General features: G+C 39.6%; 1 protein-coding gene across 1 annotated transcript in view; it reads right to left on the reverse strand.

The window, feature by feature from the left end:
• pdzrn3a (PDZ domain containing RING finger 3a) overlaps nt 1-24,807 on the reverse strand; it is a 99,859-nt gene that overhangs the window by 69,460 nt on the left and 5,592 nt on the right. The window contains exons 2-3 of the mRNA XM_001921093.8: nt 19,831-19,917; nt 14,270-14,377 (exon numbers count right to left, since the gene is read on the reverse strand). Coding sequence (XP_001921128.4) covers nt 14,270-14,377; nt 19,831-19,917 — 195 coding nt within the window. The remainder of the gene's footprint in view (nt 1-14,269; nt 14,378-19,830; nt 19,918-24,807) is intronic.

A 24,807-nucleotide genomic window follows, 5' to 3' on the forward strand; every position in this document is an offset into this window, starting at 1 on the left:
GTAGGGCCATTCAAAATTGTACGCCAGATTACTCCAGTGTCTTTTCGCTTAGCCTTGCCTAATCATTATCGTATTTCTCCTACTTTCCACATGTCATTACTCAAACCCGCTGGTGGTCCACGAGAGGAGGCGGTTGAGGAGGAATCGGAAACCAGGACCCCTCCACCTGTCATGATCGAGGGCGAGGAAGCTTACCTCGTTCGAGAAGTGCTGGACTCTCGACGTCGGGGTGGCGCCCTCCAATATCTGGTGGACTGGGAAGGGTACGGTCCAGAGGAACGGTCCTGGGTGAATGCTAGAGATATTCTAGACCCAACTCTCACGGAAGAGTTTCATCAAAGGTTCCCAGAGAAACCAGCCCCCCGACAGCGCGGTAGACCCCGGCGTCAGGTGCCTTCTCGCTTCAGGAGCCGCTCGCAGGAGGGGGGTTCTGTTGTAAATGAGGGCGATGCCAACCCTCTTGTGCACCACCAGAGGGAACCATCGCCAGAATTCTGATTCGACTCACGGACTCAAAATCCCATAAGCCCTGCTACCTGGCACTGATTACGGTCCAGGTGCAACTCATCAGCTCTCGTGTATATATACCACACTCACGCTCCGGTTCGTTGCGAAGTCTTGATTTGCCTGGCTGTCATTTCTGAGCGTTCCATACTCCCTGCTTCGGACTGATCTGTGTTTCTGACCCTGTGCTTGTTCTACGATTACGAAAGACATCTGCCTGCCCCTGATCTCCAGCCTGTTATTCTGACCCGTAAGATATCTGCCTGCCTTTGAACTTTTGCCTGTCCCACGTTCTGTCTCCTGGATTGCCCCTTTGTGTTTGTTTGTATGTGTGCTCTTAATAAAGCTTGCAAATGGATTCAACGCCTTCTGACTCATCACAACAGAAGACTTCGCCACTACAGAATCCAGCAGCTTTAGCACAAGTCTCGACTGAACTTTCCGCTCAAGCCACTCAGTTAGCCACCCATCATCAACAACTCACCCATCTAACTTCTCTCACGGAGGAACTGGTGAGAGCTATGCAGCAACTCCGTCATCCGAATCCTGCAGTTACCCCGCCTGCTACCATGACAGCTTCTCAACCAACGCATGTCTCCAATGCTCCGGCTACCGTAAGTCCCCGATTAGCTTTTCCTGAAAAGTTTGATGGGTCACCTTCTCGCTGCAAAGGCTTCTTATTGCAATGCAAACTATTTGTTAACCAACAACCTGCATTATATCCCACTGATTCTAGTCGGGTGGCTTTTGTATGCAACCTGTTAACGGGGAAAGCGCTGGAATGGGCTACAGCGATATGGAAGGAGGAGGAATGTAACTATCCCACATTTGAAATTTTTCTCAAGCAATTTCGGGAAGTGTTCGAGCACCCAGCAGATGGGAGAAGCCCCGGTGAGCAGTTACTTTCTCTTACACAGGGGCGTAGCACAGCTGCAGAATACGCCCTGTCATTTCGCACTCTCGCCGCTCAAACTAACTGGGTTGAGGATACACTGAAGACACTATTCAGACGGGGTCTGAATACCAATCTACAATCTGAATTGGCTTGCCGTGACGAAGGAAAGAAATTGAACGAACTCATTGAACTTACCATCCGTCTTGATCATCTGATTCGCAGCCGTAGAAATCCTAGCACACAGCTCCATGTTTCAAGTGACATGCCCCCTGATGAACCCATGCAACTGGGTTTCACCTGTCTCACCCATGAAGAAAGAATGCATCGATTGCAAAATCATCTATGCCTGTACTGCGGTCAATCAGGGCACAGGAAATCCACCTGCAGCGTACGACCTCAGACACCAGTTCAATCGGTGAGTCCTTCCCATGTTCCTGCACTTTTCAGTGTACTGATTCCTGTGATTATTAAGTTTGATAAAAGAATGATTAATACTACGGCTCTTGTCGACTCTGGATCTGCCAGAAACTTTATATCTAAGAAATTTGCTTTATGTCACGAACTATCTCTCAGCTCATATGATTCCTGTCTTGCAGTGGAAGCACTAGACGGTCGTCCTGTAGGTGAAGGACGCATCCGTATGATTACGAATAAGCTACAGTTACAAGTTGGTGTTCTACACATTGAAGAAATGCAATTCTACATTATTGATTCAGTTAATCATCCACTGGTGTTGGGACTGCCCTGGTTAAGGCGACATGATCCTCATATCTCCTGGAGGGACGGACAGATATTGCAGTGGAGTGAGTCATGCATGAAACAGTGCATCCAGCCCATTCACAAAATTCCATTACGAACCACCAATGTGTTACCTGAACTCGTTGATGAACTAATCCCCATTGAGTACCATGACTTACATGAAGCTTTTAGCAAACAAAAAGCTACTCAACTTCCCCCACATCGACCAAGTGATTGTGCTATTGAGTTAATTCCAGGTTCAAGTCCTCCAACGGGTCGAATATTCCCTCTGTCACAACCTGAGCACAAGGCAATGTCTGAATATATCGACGAGGAATTGGCCAAGGGTTTCATCCGACCTTCTACATCTCCTGCTTCAGCTGGATTCTTCTTTGTAAAGAAGAAAGATGGCAGTTTACGTCCCTGTATTGATTACCGAGGGCTTAATGAAATCACCGTAAAATTCCGCTATCCATTACCCCTCGTACCTCCTGCCCTGGAACAATTAAGAAAGGCTAGATATTATACCAAGCTTGATCTTCGCAGTGCATATAACCTTGTCAGAATCCGTGCTGGTGACGAGTGGAAGACCGCGTTTTCCACCACTAGGGGGCACTATGAGTACACGGTAATGCCCTTCGGCCTGTCAAACTGTCCATCCGTGTTCCAATCTTTTATGAACGATGTCTTTCGGGATATGCTGGATCGCTGGGTCATCATTTACATCGACGACATCCTCATATATTCAAACACGATGAAGGAACATGTTGAACATGTACGTATGGTGTTGCAACGCATGATTCAACATCGTCTGTACGCCAAATTAGAGAAGTGTGAATTTCACCAGACACAGATCGCCTTTTTGGGATACGTCATCAGTGCAGAAGGGATTACCATGGATGATACGAAAGTACAGGCAGTTCAACGATGGCCGTTACCCCAGAATCTCAAGGAGTTGCAGCGATTTCTAGGTTTTGCCAACTTCTATAGACGGTTTATCAGAGGCTTTAGTTCAATAGCCGCACCATTAACAGCCATGACCAAACGAAATTCCCACAAACTATCCTGGTCCTCTGAAGCACGCCAAGCATTTAGCGATCTGAAGACTCAATTCACCACAGCTCCTATTCTCCGTCATCCCAACCCAGACCTACCTTTCATTGTGGAAGTGGATGCATCCAACACAGGAGTCGGTGCTGTGTTATCTCAACGTCAGGGTCAACCATCCAAAATGTATCCATGTGCCTTCTTCTCCCGTAAATTGACCAGCGCAGAACGAAACTATGATGTGGGAAATCGCGAATTACTGGCAATGAAATTAGCCCTGGAAGAATGGAGACACTGGCTGGAGGGGGCTAGTCAGCAATTCACCATATTAACTGACCACAAGAATCTGGAATATCTTCGCTCAGCCAAACGTCTAAATCCCAGACAAGCTCGTTGGGCTTTGTTCTTCACCAGATTCGACTTCATTGTCACCTATAGACCAGGGAGTAAAAACGGTAAGGCAGATGCACTATCCAGGCTATCAGAGGATAAAACCCCAATTAGTGATGAAACCATTATTCCTACGAACTTACTAGTGGCTCCAGTACAATGGGACATACTTACCGAGATCCAAGAGGCCAACCGAGAAAACAATCCTCCAGTAGACTGTCCGAATCACCTGATTTTTGTACCCAATAACATACGTACCAGATTACTGACCCATATTCATGACACTCCCAGTTCGGGGCATCCAGGCATCACTGCAACTTTGGAGTTAGTCAAAGCCCGTTTCTGGTGGCCGTCCCTCACGAAGGATGTAATTAATTATGTTCAGAGATGTAAAATTTGCCAAAGCACGAAGGCATCTCACCAAACCCCTGCTGGCCTGTTACAACCGCTACCGGTTCCGCAACGGCCCTGGTCCCATATAGCGGTGGACTTCATTACGGATCTCCCTGTTTCCCAGAACAACACAGTCATTCTCACGGTGGTTGATCGTTTCTCCAAGGCTTGTCGCCTAATACCGTTGCCCAAATTGCCCTCTGCCTTTGAAACCGCAGAAGCCCTGTGCAATCATGTATTTCGAATGTTTGGCTTACCTGATGATATCGTCTCAGACAGGGGATCCCAATTCATTTCCCGGGTATGGTCCGCTCTCTGTAAAAATCTAAATATTAATGTTAGTCTCACCTCAGGGTACCATCCTCAATCCAACGGCCAAACTGAACGTATGAATCAAGAAGTCATTCGATTTCTACGTTCCTACTGTCATCAGCAACAGCACGACTGGAGTCGCTATCTGATATGGGCAGAATATGCACAAAATTCATTAATAAAGCCAGCCACGGGTATTACGCCATTCAAATGTATTCTTGGCTACCAACCACCCCTGTTTCCATGGTCCGGAGAACCCACTGAGTTACCTGCTGTCACGGATTGGCTGCAGCGGAGTGAGGATGTCTGGAACCAGACTCACAGACATCTCATGAGGGCAGTCAGGAGGAGAGAGATTCAGGCGAACCGTCACCGACGCCAGGGACCCACGTATCAACCGGGGCAGTGGGTGTGGTTGTCGACACGAGACCTTTGTCTGAGATTGCCCTGCCGCAAACTCAGTCCCAGGTATGTAGGGCCATTCAAAATTGTACGCCAGATTACTCCAGTGTCTTTTCGCTTAGCCTTGCCTAATCATTATCGTATTTCTCCTACTTTCCACATGTCATTACTCAAACCCGCTGGTGGTCCACGAGAGGAGGCGGTTGAGGAGGAATCGGAAACCAGGACCCCTCCACCTGTCATGATCGAGGGCGAGGAAGCTTACCTCGTTCGAGAAGTGCTGGACTCTCGACGTCGGGGTGGCGCCCTCCAATATCTGGTGGACTGGGAAGGGTACGGTCCAGAGGAACGGTCCTGGGTGAATGCTAGAGATATTCTAGACCCAACTCTCACGGAAGAGTTTCATCAAAGGTTCCCAGAGAAACCAGCCCCCCGACAGCGCGGTAGACCCCGGCGTCAGGTGCCTTCTCGCTTCAGGAGCCGCTCGCAGGAGGGGGGTTCTGTTGTAAATGAGGGCGATGCCAACCCTCTTGTGCACCACCAGAGGGAACCATCGCCAGAATTCTGATTCGACTCACGGACTCAAAATCCCATAAGCCCTGCTACCTGGCACTGATTACGGTCCAGGTGCAACTCATCAGCTCTCGTGTATATATACCACACTCACGCTCCGGTTCGTTGCGAAGTCTTGATTTGCCTGGCTGTCATTTCTGAGCGTTCCATACTCCCTGCTTCGGACTGATCTGTGTTTCTGACCCTGTGCTTGTTCTACGATTACGAAAGACATCTGCCTGCCCCTGATCTCCAGCCTGTTATTCTGACCCGTAAGATATCTGCCTGCCTTTGAACTTTTGCCTGTCCCACGTTCTGTCTCCTGGATTGCCCCTTTGTGTTTGTTTGTATGTGTGCTCTTAATAAAGCTTGCAAATGGATTCAACGCCTTCTGACTCATCACAACATTAACCTAACTAACCTAGTTAAGCCTTTTAATGTCACTTTAAGCTCTATAGAAGTGATCTGAAAAATATCTAGTCAAATATTATTTACTGTCATCATGGCAAAGATAAAACAAATCAGTTATTAGAAATGAGTAGGGCCAGACAGAATCGACATTTTTTGCCATTTCTGTGCAGAATTTTGTTAAAATCTTGAAAAATTTCTAGTAAAATGTAATTTACTGTCATCATGGCAAAGATAAAAGAAATAGGTTAGTAGAAATGAGTTATCTTGAAAACATCTTCCCTCTGTTAAACAGAAATTGGGGAAAAATATACAGGGAGTAATTCAGGAGTATTCCGATCCAAGCAAACGGCAAAGTTTTTCCCACAGGACTTTTTTGACTTATATATTGGTCTCTGACATCATTTGGTAAATATGGAGCTGTTCCGACAGGAGCAGTGATGTTTTACGATGCATTCAAGCATTCATATCTGAAAATGTATTTATTTGTCTTACAAATGCCCCAAAGAAAACATTTTTCCCTGCTACTCCTGCCAGCTGATCACCCATAACCTGTGCTCTTACGTAAGCAGGTGAACTGACGCGAAATATACAGTTGAAGTCAGAATTATTAGCCCCCCTGTTTATTTTTCCCCCAATTTCTGTTTAACAGAGAGAAGATTTCTTTAACACATTTCTAAACATAATAGTTTTAATAACTCCTTTCTAATAACTGATTTATTTTATCTTTGCCCTGATGACAGTAAATAATATTTTTCAAGACACTTCTATACAGCATAAAGTGACATTTAAAGGCTTAACTAGGTTAATTAGGTTAACTAGGCAGGTTATGGTAATCAGGCAAGATATTCTGTAGACTATCAGAAAAGAATAGCTTAAAGGGGCTAATAATTTTGTCCCTAAAATAGTATTTAAAAAATTGAAAGTGGCGCAGTAGGTAGTGTTGTCGCCTCACAGCAAGAAGGTCGCTGGGTCGCTGGTTCGAACCTCGGCTCAGTTGGTGTTTCTGTGGAGATTGCATGTTCTCCTTGCCTTCGCGTGAGTTTCCTCCGGGTGTTCCGGTTTCCCCCACAGTCCAAAGACATGCTGTACAGGTGAATTGGGTGGGCTAAATTGTCCGTTGTGTATGAGTGTGTGTGAATGTGTGTGTGGATGTTTCCCAGAGATGGGTTGTGGCTGGAAGGGCATCCGCTGCGTAAAAAACTTGCTGAATAAGTTGGCGGTTCATTCCGCTGTGGCGACCCCGGATTAATAAAGGGACTAAGCCGACAAGAAAATGAATGAATCAACGAATGAATGAAAGCTGCTTTTATTCCAGATGAAATAAAACAAATAAGACTTTCTCCAGAAGAAAAAAAATTATCAGACACACTGTGAAAATTTCCTTGCTCTGTTAAACATCATTTGGGAAAATATTTAAAAAAGAAAAAAATTCAAAAGGGGGCTAATAATTCTGACTTCAACTGTAGGTGGAGCTAATCCATCCAAACCACTCAATCCCGGACTCTGAATAATACAGCATAATATAATCTTAATTACTCAATAATCATAAAACAAATAAACAAATAAAGTACACAATTATATAAATATTACAAATTGCTCCAACTGTAATACTTTAAGTATGTATATAAATCGTTCTGTATTACACAGAATGGTTGGCAACACTACTACAGCTTGAGGACATTTATTTTCTAGCTCTAGAATAAGTTTCTCAACAAAACACATTTCCTGTGTCTTCCAAAGCCCCTCTGACCCAGATCTCCTGTCTGCCCTAGATTTCTTCTAGGATGGAACAGACCCCCTAATGCAGCACGTAAGTTCAAAGCATGTTTTATAAACTTTGCAGGCTAAAATATCACCGCTGTCCTGCTGACACTGACCTCGCAGGCCGGTGGTCTGAACCTTTGAATTGGCTCACGGCGATTGTTTTCATCACACACTGGTGTGTTTAATAAAAGCAGAGGAAAGAAGAAATGCTTTCCATACCTCACAACCTAACAGAGAGAAATACAGCGTCTCAGCCATCATGTTATTAAGTTAGGAGAACAACATTCAAGCAGTTTGTTTTTCCAGATTTACAGGATGTTACAAACATGCTTACTGTATATGAATCACCTGGGTTTGCCTTTAAGCATATACGCAAGAAGGCTTTTTGGTGATCTGTCTACAAACATGTCGCAATAGTATGACCGGGCAAGCAGATTTTCCTGATTCACAACACTTTTCTATTCAACACTATTCCTAAGTTAACTTAAATGTTTAGATTTTTGACACAATTAAGAATTAACTCCTGTTCATCTTATTAAATTGTTAGCATTTCTTATGTTATTGAAAGCATCATATTTGTTGATGAGACTAATATTATTCTTTTATTCACACTCATTCACTATGAACAATTTAGCCTACCCAATTCACCTACCGTATGTCTCTGGACTGTGGGGGAAACAGGGGCAAATGGAGGAAACCCACGCGAACGCAGGGAGAACATGCAAACTCCACACAGAAACGTCAACTGAGTCGAGGATCGAACCAGCACCCCAGCAACCTTCTTGCTGTGAGGCGAACGTGCTACCCACTCCGCCACTGCATCGCCCAATAGCCAATTAGTTTATTCAATTTACCTCTAACACATGTTTTGGGACTGTGGAGGAAACCGGAGCACTATGAAGCTAATAATATGCCAAAACAATTTGAATTTGAATTGTGTTAATTTAAATTATTGTCAATTGTACTTAATAAATCAGAATTTTTTTAATTCCGTTAAAAAATGTTTTGAATTTGAATCTATCTATCTATCTATCTATCTATCTATCTATCTATCTATCTATCTATCTATCTATCTATCTATCTATCTATCTATCTATCTATCTATCTATCTATCTATCTATCTATCTATCTATCTATCTATCTATCTATCATCTATCTAACCCTAATCTATCTGCATTTAAATCTAAATTTATGAAATATTTAACAATGTTCATTTTAATAATCATTTTAGATGCGGTTGTGTGTGTTCACATTTATACAGACTGTAGAACACATTATAGAACTATTTATTGTTTATATAGATTTTAAAATAATAACTTATCTTATTGTCTAAAAGATAAATAAAATATAACTAAATATAAAATATAAATTATAACTAATATAAAAATAATAACATAAATATAAATGATATAAAACATTAATTTGTGCATTTTGTAAAACCTCTTTTTCTTTATGTATATACATGCATTGTATATTCACTACGTTATCAAAAATGCCATCTGGAATTTTCTTCTATAATGAGCATTTTTTTCAGCCACTAATGTTTATGTTCAGTTATTTTATGTTAAAAGCGATAAAAATAACCTGTTCTTTACTAAAAAAGCAGGGGCGGATTTAAGCAATAAACAAGTTCAGCGTCTGCTTAGGGCCCCCAAATAAATACCTGGACATATAAATGATAGCATAAATTGTACGTAATTAAATGTAATTATTTCACCTGTGCAAGTGTGTCCCCCACCTTTAATCATTCACCAACCCTGCAGTTAAATTTAGTTTTCAAAATGAAATTGTTTATTTATTATTTTTAGTTGTGAATTCTATTTAAGAAAACAAATCAATTTACGAGATGCTTTACATGTTATTATCATTTTGCACTAAGATAAAATGCAGAAAAGGAGATCGAATGATATAAGAAAAAAACTGCAAAATAATAATAATAATAAAATTAAGTACAAAAGGTGCATTTTAGAATTTTTGGGCCTCATGGCTGGAATTGCTAAGAACCCAAAAATCATGAAAAATCTGCCCCTGTCTAAAAATGAAATTACGGAATCAGGATATAGGAGCTTGAGGAAAATCCTCATTCAGATGGCACTTAGAGGTTTTTGCATGTGAACCCTTTATATATATATATTTAATTCAATAAATAAACAGATAAATAAAAACATCTATGTAAATGAATCATATAAAATTATAAAAATTTTTTTAAAAGTTTTTAAAATATAAAAACTATAAATTGAAAATTTACAAATACAATTGTAATAATTTATAGAAATAAATACATTTTAAAATATTAAATATTGCATAAACTATTATATTTGATATAAATATAATAAGTATAATATAAAATATTGTATGATACTTATCCCTGTATTAATCTAACTGCTAATATATCCATGAATACACAACATGCATTTATCATGATACATAAATAACTATCAAAAACACCATAAAAAGTCACTATCAATTTGTCATATCAATTTGACATTGATAGTGTATATAATACAATATATAAGTATTTGATATCTCACACAGTAGCTTTGTATGAAAAACAGAATGAAATTCATGTCATTAGTAAGTGACAATCCAATTTGAAGACTTCAGAAAACCTTAATGGACAAAACTGCAGCATATGGGTTTTAAATGACCATTTGTACCTTCTCTGCTTGCAAAGGGGATCTGAGAGCTCCACAAAAGCTGCATGTGTCTTCCTCTCTGAATCGAGCGGTTGTATCATGCGCTCTTTGGGGAGCAAATGGAGTGTGATGCACAGATTTCAAAAGGCGCTGCTACCATTGTTATGTTCATCACGTCAGACAAACAGCAAAGAGCTCACAGGAGACAAAACCAGTCAAGAAAGAAACTATCATACTCTGCTCTGCCTGTTTAAGAGGACACTCCATGAAAACATGAGCTCTTTCCTAGACATTCAGCGACAAAATGATGCTTTCAGATGTCATACTTGTATATGTTCTAATTTAACCATACTCTCTTTTGCTCTGCATTGTGTAATTAATGACGACAGGCATATAGGACCGGCGGGGTTACATTCTAACTAGCTACTTGTTATGACTCTGCATAACATAATGGCTACCAATCAAAATATCGGAATAATCAAAATACCAACCAATCAGCTACTTCCACAAAATATGTAAAACCCCATTCACACGCTAAACCCCATTCAGATCAGTTTGTAATATCAGTGAATCCTTGAATTGAGACTCTGAATGGGTAATTTGAATCAGTGAATCATTTACTGGAGACTCACTCTGAACGGATCATTTACATCCAGAAGCCACATTCACACAAAGAACCTCATTCAAATCAGTTTGTCATATCAGTGAATCATTTTCTGAAGACTCACTCTGAATGGATTATTTAAATCAGTAAATAGTTGAATAGGCGAAGCAGTGGCGATCATCAAGAAGATCGCTGGGTCACTGGTTCGAGCCTCGGCTCAGTTGTAGCTTCTGTGTGGAGTTTGCATGTTCTCCCTGCATTCGCGTGGGTTTCCTCTGGGTGCTGCGGTTTCCCCCACAGTCCAAAGGCATGCAGTACAAGCTATCCGGCTTGATGGCTCCGTTTTCAACTCTGCCCCGCCTGTGCTCGGCTAATCTCATTGATCACTGGCTGCAGACATGGTTCGCACCTACTTACTGGAGACTTAGACCGTACTCACATTAGATACAGTTGCCTCGAACAGGGCAAAAGCACGCTTGTCCCCCCTCCCGTCTCCCCCGACGGCCCGCGCTCACACCATATCGGGCCTCGGCACGCTTACGTCATCGCTGCTGCGCTGTTTAGAAGCGCTCTCTATGGCAAGCCTTTTTAGCATTTAAATCTTTGTTCTGACTCCATAAATATATTTAGAGATATCTCTAATTATATTTTGACTAGTCATATTTATAATTCGACTAGTCAGAATAACAATTAGAGATATCTGCAATTGCAATTGTACTAGTACGAAATCAGATTGGAGATATCTGCAAATATCTTATGACTAGTCATATTCCTCCATTGACTTCCATTGAAAAATATTTGCAGATATCTCTAAATGAGTTTTGACTCGGCCCAAGTGATCCGTGCTCAGGCACACCTCTTCCAACCGGGCCAGGGCCGGCCAAGTGAACCGTGCTTGAGCCCGATTCAGCGCACTCACACTTCTCAAACGATCCGGGAAACGGGCCTGGGCACGGTACGGATGGCATAGTGTGAGTAGGCCCTTAGGGTGCTTTCACACCTGCCTTATTTAGTTCGATTGAATTGCACTAGTTTGTTTTCCCTCTCGGTGCGGTTCGTTTGGGCAGGTGTGAATGCAGCAATCGTACTCGAGTGCACACCAAAAGCAGACCAAAAATGTATACCGAGACCTGCTTGAAGAGGTGGTCTCGGAATGCTTTTAAACGAACCCTGGAGCGGTTCGTTTGTGGTGAGAATATGATCCGAACAAAAACAGACCCAACCGCAAAAAGTACTGTGCCTTTTGGACTAATCCAGCTGCCATAGGCCGATGCACTTTGCATTATGGGATATTGAGGAAAAATTTTTGTTGACAGCGCTTTACCAACAGAGAGGGAAAAACATTACCCGATGGATTGTTGGTAATATTTCCGCAAGATGACCATGTCGCAGTTTAGTTAAATGAATTCATGCCTCCTACTGAAGTGACGTGCGATGCATTAAAACACTGTTTTCCAGCCACGGCTGCGCTTCATTCTTGAAATGTATAGTTTGTATAAAGCAGGGATACAATCAGCCAGCGCAGTCGTCCCTCCATAGTAAAAAGCGACATTTTGTAACAATGTACCATTTATTGCCCTTGGTCCAGACCAAATGAACTGAACTACAGATGTAAAAGCACCCTTACTGTACGTTCACACCGAAAGCGGCGAGAGCGTCAAAGTAGCCGGAAGTCATTAATTTTTAATGAGAGCCGGCAGCGTTAAGCGGCATGGAGCAGCACGGTGCGTCTTCGCCAGCGTGGGCGTCAAAGGGAGTTGAAATCAAGTCAACTTTATAGTAATGAGCTATGACGTGGTTCGGCAATCAGAATGAAGACGTCCACCGCTTGATAGGAGTTCTTTGGTTCCGACCACAGTTGTTCCCAAGGGTTTGATGATTGCGGTCGCTGGATTTCCAATTATTTACAATGTTTTCTTACAGGAATATGCATTAAATAAGTTACTGGCGAGTTACAGATGTGCATTAATGTTATATATATATTTATCTTAAAAAAGCGGAAATCTCACGCGACGTGACAGTACAAAACAGTATAGCTTTTTCAGAATATTTCAGACATATGGACACATATTGGATAAATAGAGCAAAGCCACAACATACGCAACTTGATCTTCCATTGTTATTTGAGTTTGATAAGAAGTGCGCAACATTTTCACGCTAGAAACATGTTTTATGCAGGAATGTAACTGATATGCTGCAACGGCTCCTTTAAATACGAGATCCATGTAGCGAGATTTGACGCTCTCACCGCTTTCGGTGTGAACGTACGGTTACTCTGAACAGATCATTTGAATCAGTGAATTATTTACTAGAGATTCACTCTGGATGGATCATTCACACCCGAAAGCCACATTCACATGGTAAACCCCATTCAAATCAGTTTGTAATATCAGTGAATCCTTAAATGTAGACTCACTCAAAATGGATGATTCTGAATTAGTGAATCATTTAATAGAGACTCCCTCTGTACAGATCATTCACACATAGAAGTCACATTAACAGAATATACCCCATTCAGATCAATTTGTAATATAAGGGTATTGTTTATGGAGACTCACTCTGAACAGATCATTTGAATGATTGACTCATTTACTGGAGACTCACTCTAAATGGATCTTTTGAATCAGTGAATCGTTTACTGGTAACTCACCCTGAATGCTTCAATTGAATCAGTGAATAACTGACTGTAGACTCACTCTGAATGGATAATTTGAATCAGGGAATCATTTACTGGAAACTCACACTCAACTCCTTTGAATCAGTGAATCACCGACTGCAGACTCGCTCTAAATGGATCATATGAATCAGTGGGTTGTTTACTCATGAACGATGTCAGATGTTAATTTACAAATGAATTGTTTAGTGCAATTTGTGAACCTGATTTGACAGGTTCACTGATAAAATGAATATTATTCACCAAATGAAACACCACTATCTAGTCTCTCCAGTTTCTCCCCTTCATAAAAACTTTTCTCAGCTTCATTCCGGATATTTACCAGAATAAAAAGTACAATAATTTGTTTTGGAATGTAGTAAAATAAAAGTAAAAGGTTCCTAAAATAAAAATACTTAAGTACTTAAGTAAATGAGTGAAGCAAAAACACCTAGTACCTGTTATTTTCTCCATGTTTGTACAATGCATTCATTCTTTTTGACATGATTTTGTTTAGAGTTTAGATTCGTGTCACCATCACTGTGCAAAATTTATGACAATCTAAATGTTTTTACACTTAGATCCAAATCTACACCCGTAATACACTCAAATCTCATATTTTATATCATTCTCTATTGTTGGATCAAACATTTTGTTCCTGTTAGGGATGAATAACTGCTGGATGAACAGACTAATGCCCTTTTTTAAAGAAGCCTGCCCAGTGTGAAATCAACCTGCGACGGCGCCAACATTGTTAGTCTGAGTAGATCTGACAAATCTAACAGACAGACTGTGAAAACATTGGCACCAGTTGAGGAGCTCAGGCTAGCAGTATGATGTCTGTCTCCTTCAGCTTTCATAAGTCTAGTGATTGTCTTTGGTGAACTTTCTCCTCCATAGTGTGGAGTTTTGATTCTGATTCTGCATTTTTGGCCTTCGTCCCGTCTAAGAAATGAAACTTTGCAAACCTTAGTGATCCGGTCATGAACACACAGTCCAGCTTTGTCCGCTGCTCCGTTTTCCACTATCTTGGATATATAGATCCCGTCACTGAAGTCTCCATGCTCATCCAGTTCCTTGGATAGAAGCAAGTGTTGAATATTAGATCAATGAAGTAATTATAGATTTTTCAGATTCTTCCTTAAATGTATCTAAGCTAAAATGCTAAAAACACAAACTGTAAAATCATGTATTGATGAATGTACAGTTTTACGGTAAGCGTCTGCAATGGCACAATAACTATGTATACATGTTATAAACAAATAAACATATTTATAAAATATATTAACTAAAATCCGTGTATCATTCGTTAGGTAAATTTTTAAAATTCAAAGCAAAAATTCAAAAGCAAATAAACAACTTGTTTTTTTATTATTTGTTTTCTGAAACAGAAAGAAAACATGAATAATGACTCTTTATCTAATTTTCTGATCATGCGTTCAGATCAAAAACAGAAAAACAAATAAAGGGATCAGACCGATTTAGATTTTTTAATTTAACTAAATTGCCATGAGGCCGGAGGTTTATTGATGTAAATTTCCTTGCATGTTTGCAAACCTTCTCGTGAAGTTGGCTCCCTATAAAAATAAGTAATCCCTAAAACTATGTCATTCTTTTGTGCTTTGTTTGTAATATTTGTAAATGTTTGTGCTGGTTTGAAGGCTGAGATATTAAGCATTATTTTGGTGACCGTGTGACATCATTTTCCACCCCATGTTGCTCAAATCTCTCCAAATCAGCACAGGTCATTTGTGCTCGATTTGTTCTGGTTTGTGCTGTTAAACAAACACTATATATTTTCCTTGTTTGGATATAATCAAAATATTTCGGGAGCCACAATGTCACTCTCCACCCCATTTCCTCTAAATCGCATTAAAAACAATAACATCATCAGCCACCCTGTCCATCATTCTGATTGATTTAATTTCTAAAGTGAAAGACCTTGGCCAATATGAAGATAATTGCTACAGTCCTGCTTTACTTTCGATTTCAAAAAACAAAACCGAACAAAACATTTTACTGGAAGGACAAAATTAAATAAAGTATCCATCAAATAATATAGAATTTTCAATCAAAAATATATTTGTTGAATTGAAATGTAAGCAAATTAGCTTGTTACACAATGAAAACTTAAACTAAGTCAAAGAACTTTTTTAATTTTAGCTTGTACAGCCATTCGTAAAACAATGCAAAGAAAGGCAAAGTTTACTTGAAAAGACAAAAAGGATAATTCAAATAATATTACCCTTCAAAACAAAACTAAATTGGAACAGAGTTCCAAAACAAAACAAGTTTAAATTTTAACTGCAATTACAAAAAGAGCATTTGTAAATTATTGTCACGATCACATAGGGCCATCGCCCAGATAGGGGCACCCCCAAGGCCACCCCAATATAACTTTGCTGTTGATATTATTAATTTTGAATGTACAAAATTAATATGTAAATTGTAAATTAATATGTAAATTCCCAATATTTCAATAAATAAAATAAATAAATGCAGCCACTAAATTATTGGTGCCACTGACAAAGCTGATTCACTGCTCCTCCTGCTAGTAAGTAGTATTCACTGCTAGTAAAAGCATTGGGAAACGATTTACTTTATGCAAGTGTATTAACTTAGAGTGGCAATCCCAAAATAAAGACGTTAGGGGCTGTTCATAGTTGGCGGGTGAAAGCAAACTGACGCATGCGTGCAGAAAACCATTCCTGTGCACCTCACGCACTCCTGTGTAAATACCGGTTGTTTGCATGCTCGCCGATAAAATACGTGCCGCTCATGCGCCGTGAAACCGGAGTAACAGCCTTTTGTGCAGAGGTGTCGGCATTCAGCGAGTTTTGCAAGTTGACTAAGTAAAGTTGATATAATTTGTTGATGATAATACTTTCACTAAGCAGAAATGAAGAATAATAAGTCAGGGAGATAAGCCTTCATAACATTAATTCTCGGCCAGGAATCAGGTCTAAGACCACAGATAATTCAATAAAACATATTTTTTTGTATTCTATAGAATTGTCATAACTAATATTCATGCAAAACATTTCTTAAGGGATCTTGGCATATCCAAGTGCATGTAAATTGTCTAAATGATGATGTTTTTTCAATCTTCTTGTGTTTTTCTATTATCTTGCATCGTGTTTGAGCTCTCTCAGCCATTGTAATATTCATGCAAAACATTTCTTAAGGGATCTTGGCATATCACTCCAGTTGTTACATTGTTTTCCAGTAACATTTAGGATTGGTTTCTGGTATTTATTTAGAATAGTTGTATAAAAATATTAATAATAATTGTATTTATTTAGAATAAATATAAATAAATTGTTATTTTTATTGAAAATTTTTTGAATTTATTGAATTTTTGTTGTGATTTACTTTATTTGTAGCATGTTTTTCTATTTGCATGTGTTGTGAGCATTTGTGTTTAGTGCATGTAAATTGTCTAAATGATGATGTTTTTTCAATTTTCTTGTGTTTTTCTATTATCTTGCATCATGTTTGAGCTCTCTCAGCCATTGTAATATTCATGCAAAACATTTCTTAAGGGATCTTGGCATATCACTCCAGTTGTTACATTGTTTTCCAGTAACATTTAGGATTGGTTTCTGGTATTTATTTAGAATAGTTGTATAAAAATATTAATAATAATTGTATTTATTTAGAATAAATATAAATAAATTGTTATATTTATTGAAAAATAAATCTAACAATTGAAGGGGGGTGGGGGGTGTATGGGGTGGGTCGCCCAGGGTGTCATTTAAACTAGAACCGCCACTGCGGGCCTCACTGATCGCCGTTGATCGCGTTCAATAGACAGCAATGGCAATTTAATATTTACCTTAAGTACATCAATAAAAGAAGCTGTATCAATAATATTGTGGTTCAGAAAGTAATATGGATAAATGATATTATTAGGGTCTGTATAGTGAGTGTGTGTGTGTTTATAGTAATGCCTCTTGTTCAGTTTGTTCATTTGTTTTAGTAATTAATTCATTCATCTTCATAAATTTTAGACATGGCATATACTGTGTGCTGTAGAGTAAAAGTATGTGAAAAATAACCGAAAAGTTATTTATACATGTATGAAAAGTGTTTTTAAACTAAATATTGATTTTTATTTGGTTTGCACATGTACTTGGTAAACTATTTCAAGGAAAAAATTGCTATATTATAAGAGTAATTAATTAAATTAATTAAAACCAAATTATTAGATTTACCAGAAACAAAAATATAACATTATACTGAATTTGGACACAGTCTATGTGAGAAGCTAATAGCACCCACGCTCACATTTCACACAGTGTACTCGACAGAAATGTGTGGAGCTCAAACTGTGCAATCTGCAATTATCTTTTTACATGTGGCCCGCTTGCTGATTTTTGTTTTGCTTTCGTACAATGGAGGTACAGTAGAAATGACGGGACAAATGTCTTCTGTGGCCAACTAACCTACTGTTTTTTTTTTTGTCTGTACGTTAGAATGTGTCCTGACGGATTTGATTAATTTCTGGCTATCATACATTTTCACCATTATTTACAAAAAACACCTACTGAGTGCTGTTTTTAGAGTAAAAGAAACGTTTATGTGACTTATTACAGAATCATATGTGTATTTAAGGTATTTTCCATCTATTTTTTTCTTTAAACTGAAATGATATACACTCAACGGCCACTTTATTAGGTACACATGTCCAGCTGCTTGTTAACGCAAATTTGTAATCAGCCAATCACATGGCAGCAACTCAATGCATTTCGGCATGTAGAAATGGTCAAGACTATCTGCTGCTGTTCAAACTGATCATCAGAATAGGGAAGAAATATGATTTAAGTGACTTTGAATGTAGCATGGATGTTGGTACCAGACGGGCTTGTCTGAGTATTTCAGAAACTGCTGATCTACTCTAATTTTTACGCACAGCCATCTCAAGGGTTTACAGAGAATGGTCAGAAAATTAGAAAATCCAGAGGTCAGAGGAGAATGGCCAGACTGGTTTGAACTGATAGAAATGCAACAGTAACTCAAATAACCACTCGTTACAACCGAGGCATGCAGAAGAGCATCTATGAATGCACAACCATCCAACCTTGAAGCAGATGGGCTACAGCAGCAGAAGACCACCCTGGGTGCCACTCCTGTCAGCTAAGAATAGGAAACTGAGGCTACAATTCACACAGCCTCACCAAAATTGGACAATAGTAGATTGAAAAAACATTGCCTGGTCTGATGAGTCTCAATTTCTGCTGCGACATTCGAATGGTAGGGTCAGAAGTTGGCATCAACAACATGAAAGCATGGATCCATCCTGCCTCATATCAACAATGTGGGGTTATTTTCTTGGCAGCATTTGGGCCCATTAGTACCAATTGAGTATTGTGTCAACACCACAGCCTACCTGAGTATTGTTGCTGACCATGTCCTTCACTTTATGACCACAGTGTACAAGTGAAAATCATGTCAGACTGGTTTCTTGAAAATGACAATGAGTTCACTGTACTCAAATGGCCTCCACAGTCACCAGAACTCAATCCACCTTTGGGATGTGGTGGAACGGGAGATTCGCATCATGGATGTGCAGCCGACAAACCTGCAGGAACTGCATGATGCTATCACTGTACTCAAATGGCCTCCACAGTCACCAGAACCCAATCCACCTTTGGGATGTGGTGGAACGGGAGATTCGCATCATGGATGTGCAGCCGACAAACCTGCAGGAACTGCATGATGCTATCACTGTACTCAAATGGCCTCCACAGTCACCAGAACTCAATCCACCTTTGGGATGTGGTGGAACGGGAGATTCGCATCATGGATGTCCAGCCGACAAACCTGCAGGAACTGCATGATGCTATCATGTCAATATGGACCAGAATTTGTGAGGAATATTTCAAGTACCTTGTTGAATCTATGCCACAAAGCAATAAGGCAGTTATGAAGTCAAAAGGGGATCCAACCCGGTACTAGTAAGGTGCACCTAATAAAGTGGCCGGTGAGTTTTAAACAAATGTATATACTACAATAAGCCATAACTAATGTAAACATGCAATGTAACATTTAAAGTATTACGTACTGTCATCATGGCAAAGATAAAATAAACCAGTTATTAGAAATCAGTTATTAAAACTATTATGTTTAAAAAAATCTTCTCTCCGTTAAAAAGAAATTGGGAAAAAAATAAACAGGGGGGCTAATAATTCAGTGGGTTTAATAATTCTGACTTCAACTGTACATTTCGGAACATGTCCGAGTTGTTTTCTTCTGAACAATAAATGCAAATGAACATCATTGTGCCAAAGCAAGTTTCGCAAAGATTATCACTAAATAATGATGATTTGTCTTCTCCTCTTAAAAAACTATTGAACTTCTTACAGGTCATCTACTTGTATGATACCTTTGGTTCTTAAAACTGTAGGCTCCAGTGAATCTCACTGTACATAAAAAGCAGCTAAACATTTTATTTTATGTTCCACAGGATAAAGAGAAAGCTAATTATTATTTACATGCAGTTAATTTAACACGTATGACGTTTACATACCTCACACAATCTTCCTCCAATGATACTGAATCCGAGAGACCCTGACGTCTTGTGAAGGGTTACTTTGAAGCTCATTGTTTCTTCTCCCTGAAACAGAGGAAATAAAAAAAGAGAGAGACACTTATTTCAGATGCTGCAACAGACAGACTGTTACAGCAGGTTTCAACACAGCTTCACTGACCCTGCTAACCATCTCTCCCTAAAGAAGCAGAGCTCTCTCCATTAGCTACCTAATGAAACGGCAAAGCCACATGAGATTCAGGGTATTACCATATATCAAGCAGAGAAGACAGATCACACCCTCAGAGACACCTGGCAAAGTCACAATCAAGGTACTAAAAATGTCTGCAAATCACTTACGAACACAAGTTTACCGTATTTTATGACACAGTAGCTATTTTTTCCAACCATAATTGAAAATTTACAGCACAAAATGAAAATGTGTGTGTAAAACATTTGCGAATAAAGCATTCATTTCATGTGCTCATAAGAATAAATCACAAATTGCTGGGAAACTAGCACGATATACAACTTTTTTTTCAATATTTTCTATGCCTGATATATGTTGGAGGTGAGTGCCTAATGACAGGAAAAAAATCAATTAAGACAATTAATAGAGGTTTATTATATACAAAAGTATTTTCTCTGAGGTGTTCACAGAAGTATTAGTACAATATAGGGATGCACGATATATCGGCGGTCACATCTTTATCAGCTGATCAATTTTTAATGTTATCGGTCAGATGTCAAAATTGAGCTGATATCTTTAAACTAAATAGATTACGGAATTATACAGAACTGCCTGACTCATACATGCGTGGGCCAAACTTGTTCAGACTTGTCCAGTGCACTATAATGGAGCTTTCCTCACATGGTTTATTCCATCAAAGTCCGTCCTTTCTTTGTGTGGTATTGCTGTGCGTTAATAACTCAGTAACTAACCGTATTCCTTGGATCAAAATCTGACACTGGACAAATCTGACTCCACAGCTCCACAGTTAAAGTTTTAAACTCACAGCGGTTTATCATAAAACCTTTTCACCGATCATTTTTCCCGCAACTGACAGTAAAAGCAAACATAGAAGCGTTGTCTGATTGACAAGCAGCACCAACATGTGTACAAAAGGATTTAAAACGACAAATGGGATGAATTTATGCCGCATTTTCTAAAGTAATACTTTCTGTATTTAGCTTTTCGCTTGTACAGTGACTTTGAACAGTCAAAAGACTTCTCAAAATGCTTTTTTTAACATACTTATTTGTACTTTACTGTAATACGTTTTATTCAAGAACATTTGAGCTGGTTTCAGTTCTTAGATCTTTATTTTTCATTTCATATAAAATATATTTATTTTACTTGTTTGTTAATTAAATCCCATTTTTTCATTTAATGTATTATTTTTTATGCAAGACATAAAATTTTGTCAAGTTGCTTGTTAATTTGCTATGCCAAGAAAAGAAAATAATTTACTTTTGGCATGCTGATTTTTGTGAAATCGTGAATATAGGTCTTTATAATTCATTCATTCATTCATTTTTCGCCCCTTTTCCGGTGCCAGGTCGCAGGGGCAGCAGTCTTAGGAGAGATTCTCATCCCAACCGGGTCACACTTAGCAGCAAACCGCCCCAGTGCATGCTGAAGGTCCATGTTCGATGAAGCCAACAGAACAACATTGTCTTCGAATAATAGAGAAATCATGTGGTCCTCGAACCGGACCCCCTCCAACCCAAGGCTGCTTGAAATTCTGTCCATATTTTGAAATTACTGTTTTTTTTTGCTTTGAGTTGGCTATATAAGATAATTTCAAATGTCAAGGGGTTCCCAAAATGTTATGCTTGCGACCCCCAAAATAACAATGCCAGTGACTCGCAGCCCCGACTATTCTCTGAAGTGGTTATGAATATACAAACTTTGCATGTAATGGCAGAATAAGCCCAAGTAGTCTCGCCACTCTGAGACCATCCTCCATGTTCAGTTGTGGCCTGTATTTATTTTTAATGTGCATGAATGCCGTAAAGGTGTCAGCTGTCATGTGTGTACTCCCTGTACAATCAAACACTGACTGTACAGCCAAACACAGCTCCAACGTCATCGTTAAATTTGCTGATGACACAACGGTGGTGGGCCTAATCACGATAATGATGAGACGGCCTACAGAGAGGAGGTGCTCACTCTGACGCAGTGGTGTGAGGACAACCACCTCTTACTCAACGTAAGCAAAACCAAGGAGCTGGTGGAGAGAGAAGAGAGAGAGAGAAGAGAGAACACACCCTCATCACCATCAACGGGACACCAGTGGAGAGAGACAGCGCTTTCAAGTTTCTTGGAATCGCTGAGGATTTGACATGGACGGCTCACACAGACGCAGTGCTGAGGAAGGCACAACAACGCCTCTTCTTCCTCAGGCGTCTCAGGAGGTTTGGAATAAGCCCCCACATCCTCCGCTCGTTCTACACCTGCACTGTGGAGAGCATCCTGTCTGGCTGTATCACTACCTGGTATGGCAATAGCACCAGCAGCATTCGCAAAGGCCTACATAGGATTGTGCGAACTGCTGGACGCGTAGAAGGAGGTGAGCTTCCCTCCCTCCAGGACATCTACATTAGGCGGAGCATAAGGAAAGCCAAGAGAATTATCAGCGAATCCAGCCACCCAAGACATAAGCTGCGTCCCAAATGGCACATTATACACTATGCACTCATGCACTATGTACTTATGCACTTACACACTCAACAGGATAGTATATGTATTTAGTGTCGTCCCAAATGGTACACTAACGTTTTTTTACTAAGCAGAAATTCAAACCGCTTCCCTGATGACGTTTGACGGTCGCCAAATCAGTGAAATAAACAACCGATTTGATAATTATCAAATAATACCTGCCGTGAGTATTGCCGCATTCACCATCGGGAGGCACTATAATCACTCTCGTAGGAGAATTTTGCTTTCACCATCCAAAGTAAATGAAGTTATCCAACATGTGCGTCCGATAGCTCCGCCCCTTCTGCTACGTAAGCAAACCTGCGGTCGTTAAGTGCGTGAAGTGTCCATCATTACACACTTCATTTTAGCGGCTGAATGAGTGCATCATCCGGGTAATTAAAGTGCACTTAATGTTTTTAGAGTTTTCAGTGTGAACACAATACTTACACTATTTATACTACAAAATGGCGTATAATAGTGCATAAGTATGCGATTTAGGACGCAGCTATAGACTTTTCTCTCTGCTACCCTCAGGCAGACGGTTCCGCAGCATCCGATCACGCACTAGCCGGCTGAAGGAAAGCTTCTTCCCTCAGACTATCAGGCTGATGAACACTTAACACACCCCACACAGACAGACTCTTCCATACCCCTCAATGCACACCATCAATATGTAGCATGCACTGCACTTTAACCAATCCATACTTGAAAGAATACTGCCTACAACAACTATGTGGACACCTATTCATTGCACATATCGCTGTTTAACTTACATTGACCTGTTTTTTTTTTTTTTTTTTTGGGAGTATGCTGTTGTATTTTGCACTGTCATTGTATTTGCACTGTATAACATCTGTATTTTGTACTATTTGTATTTTGTATTGTCTGTATTTTGCACTGTCATTGTATTTGCACTTTCTGTATTTTGTAATGTCTGGAGCCAGCACCTAAGCTTATCACTCATGATATCACATGTGCGGCTGATGATGGGACAATAAAAGTGATTTGATTTGAAATTCAAGCTGATGCATAAAATCAATCTGCTACATCTGACGCAATTGTTGTGTCTTTAATTTAATGCAATCACCCCAGGAGTCGTAATGCTGGCTTTTTATTTTAATGTTGTTATTTTAATGTACCTATTAACTACTATTAATATTTTTTATCTTCAGGAGGTTATGGATAAAATATGGTAATTCTAATAGTTTAATGAAATAAATTTGATTCTTAGAAATCACCAAGTAACCCACCCCCCCTCTTATTGTCACATGACCCCCCACTTTGAGACCCACGGACCTAGACCAGCGAATCCAGTAGTCCATATGGAGATATATAGGTAAGGCTAACATGTTCGTGATGATGCAGTGGCACAGTAGGAAGTGCTGTCGCCTCACAGCAAGAAGGTCGCTGGTTCGAGCCTCGGCTGGGTCAGTTGGTGTTTCTGTGTAGAGCTTGTATGTTCTCTCTGTGTTCGCGTGGGTTTCCTCCAGGTGCTCCAGTTTCCCCCCACAGTCCATGCAGTACAGGTGAATTGGGTAGGCTAAATTGTCCGTAGTGTATGAGTGGGGTTTCATAGAAATGTAGGTTGAAGCATGTATTTTTAATGAGCCTGCCTTGGTTTTTCTATTTGATATCCTAAAGAAATAGCTCATGAGATGTGTAATAGAATTAACAGAGGGACTGAACTACACTTCTTTCCTTCTTTTTAATGCTAAAATATGTAGCGGGAGTGAATAAAAGATTTATTTTTGATTGCAGGTTTTGCCCAATTTAACTGCATATTTTAATTGCATTATTTAACAATATGTATGTGGGTCAAAGAGGATCAAAACAATATTTATGTGAGTTGCAGAGATACAACAAGTTTAATGAAACATTAAAGGGATAGTTCACTCAAAATTGAAAACTCTGTCATAAATTACTGACCCTTGACTTCTTCCAAATCAGAGTTTTTTTGACTAGTTGAACACAACACAAAATATTCTGAAGAACGCTGGAAACCTGTAACCATTGACTTCCATATAATTTGTTTTTCATACTATAGTATAGACATTAATGATTACAGACTTCCAACATTCCTCAAAATATCTACTTTTGTGTACAACAGAAAAAACCTTAAACTGATGCAAGTCAAGAGTGATTAAATGATGGCAGAATATTTAGCTTTGGATGAACTCTCCCTTTAAATTGACCTCTAAAATAAGATGTTGCCTCTGCCCAGTAAAGTTAAATCCATATTTGTAAAACTGCTTTATGACAGACATCAAGCTGTC

This window comes from Danio rerio, chromosome 23, assembly GCF_049306965.1.
Source record: "Danio rerio strain Tuebingen ecotype United States chromosome 23, GRCz12tu, whole genome shotgun sequence".
NCBI classification, from domain to species: Eukaryota; Metazoa; Chordata; class Actinopteri; order Cypriniformes; family Danionidae; genus Danio; species Danio rerio.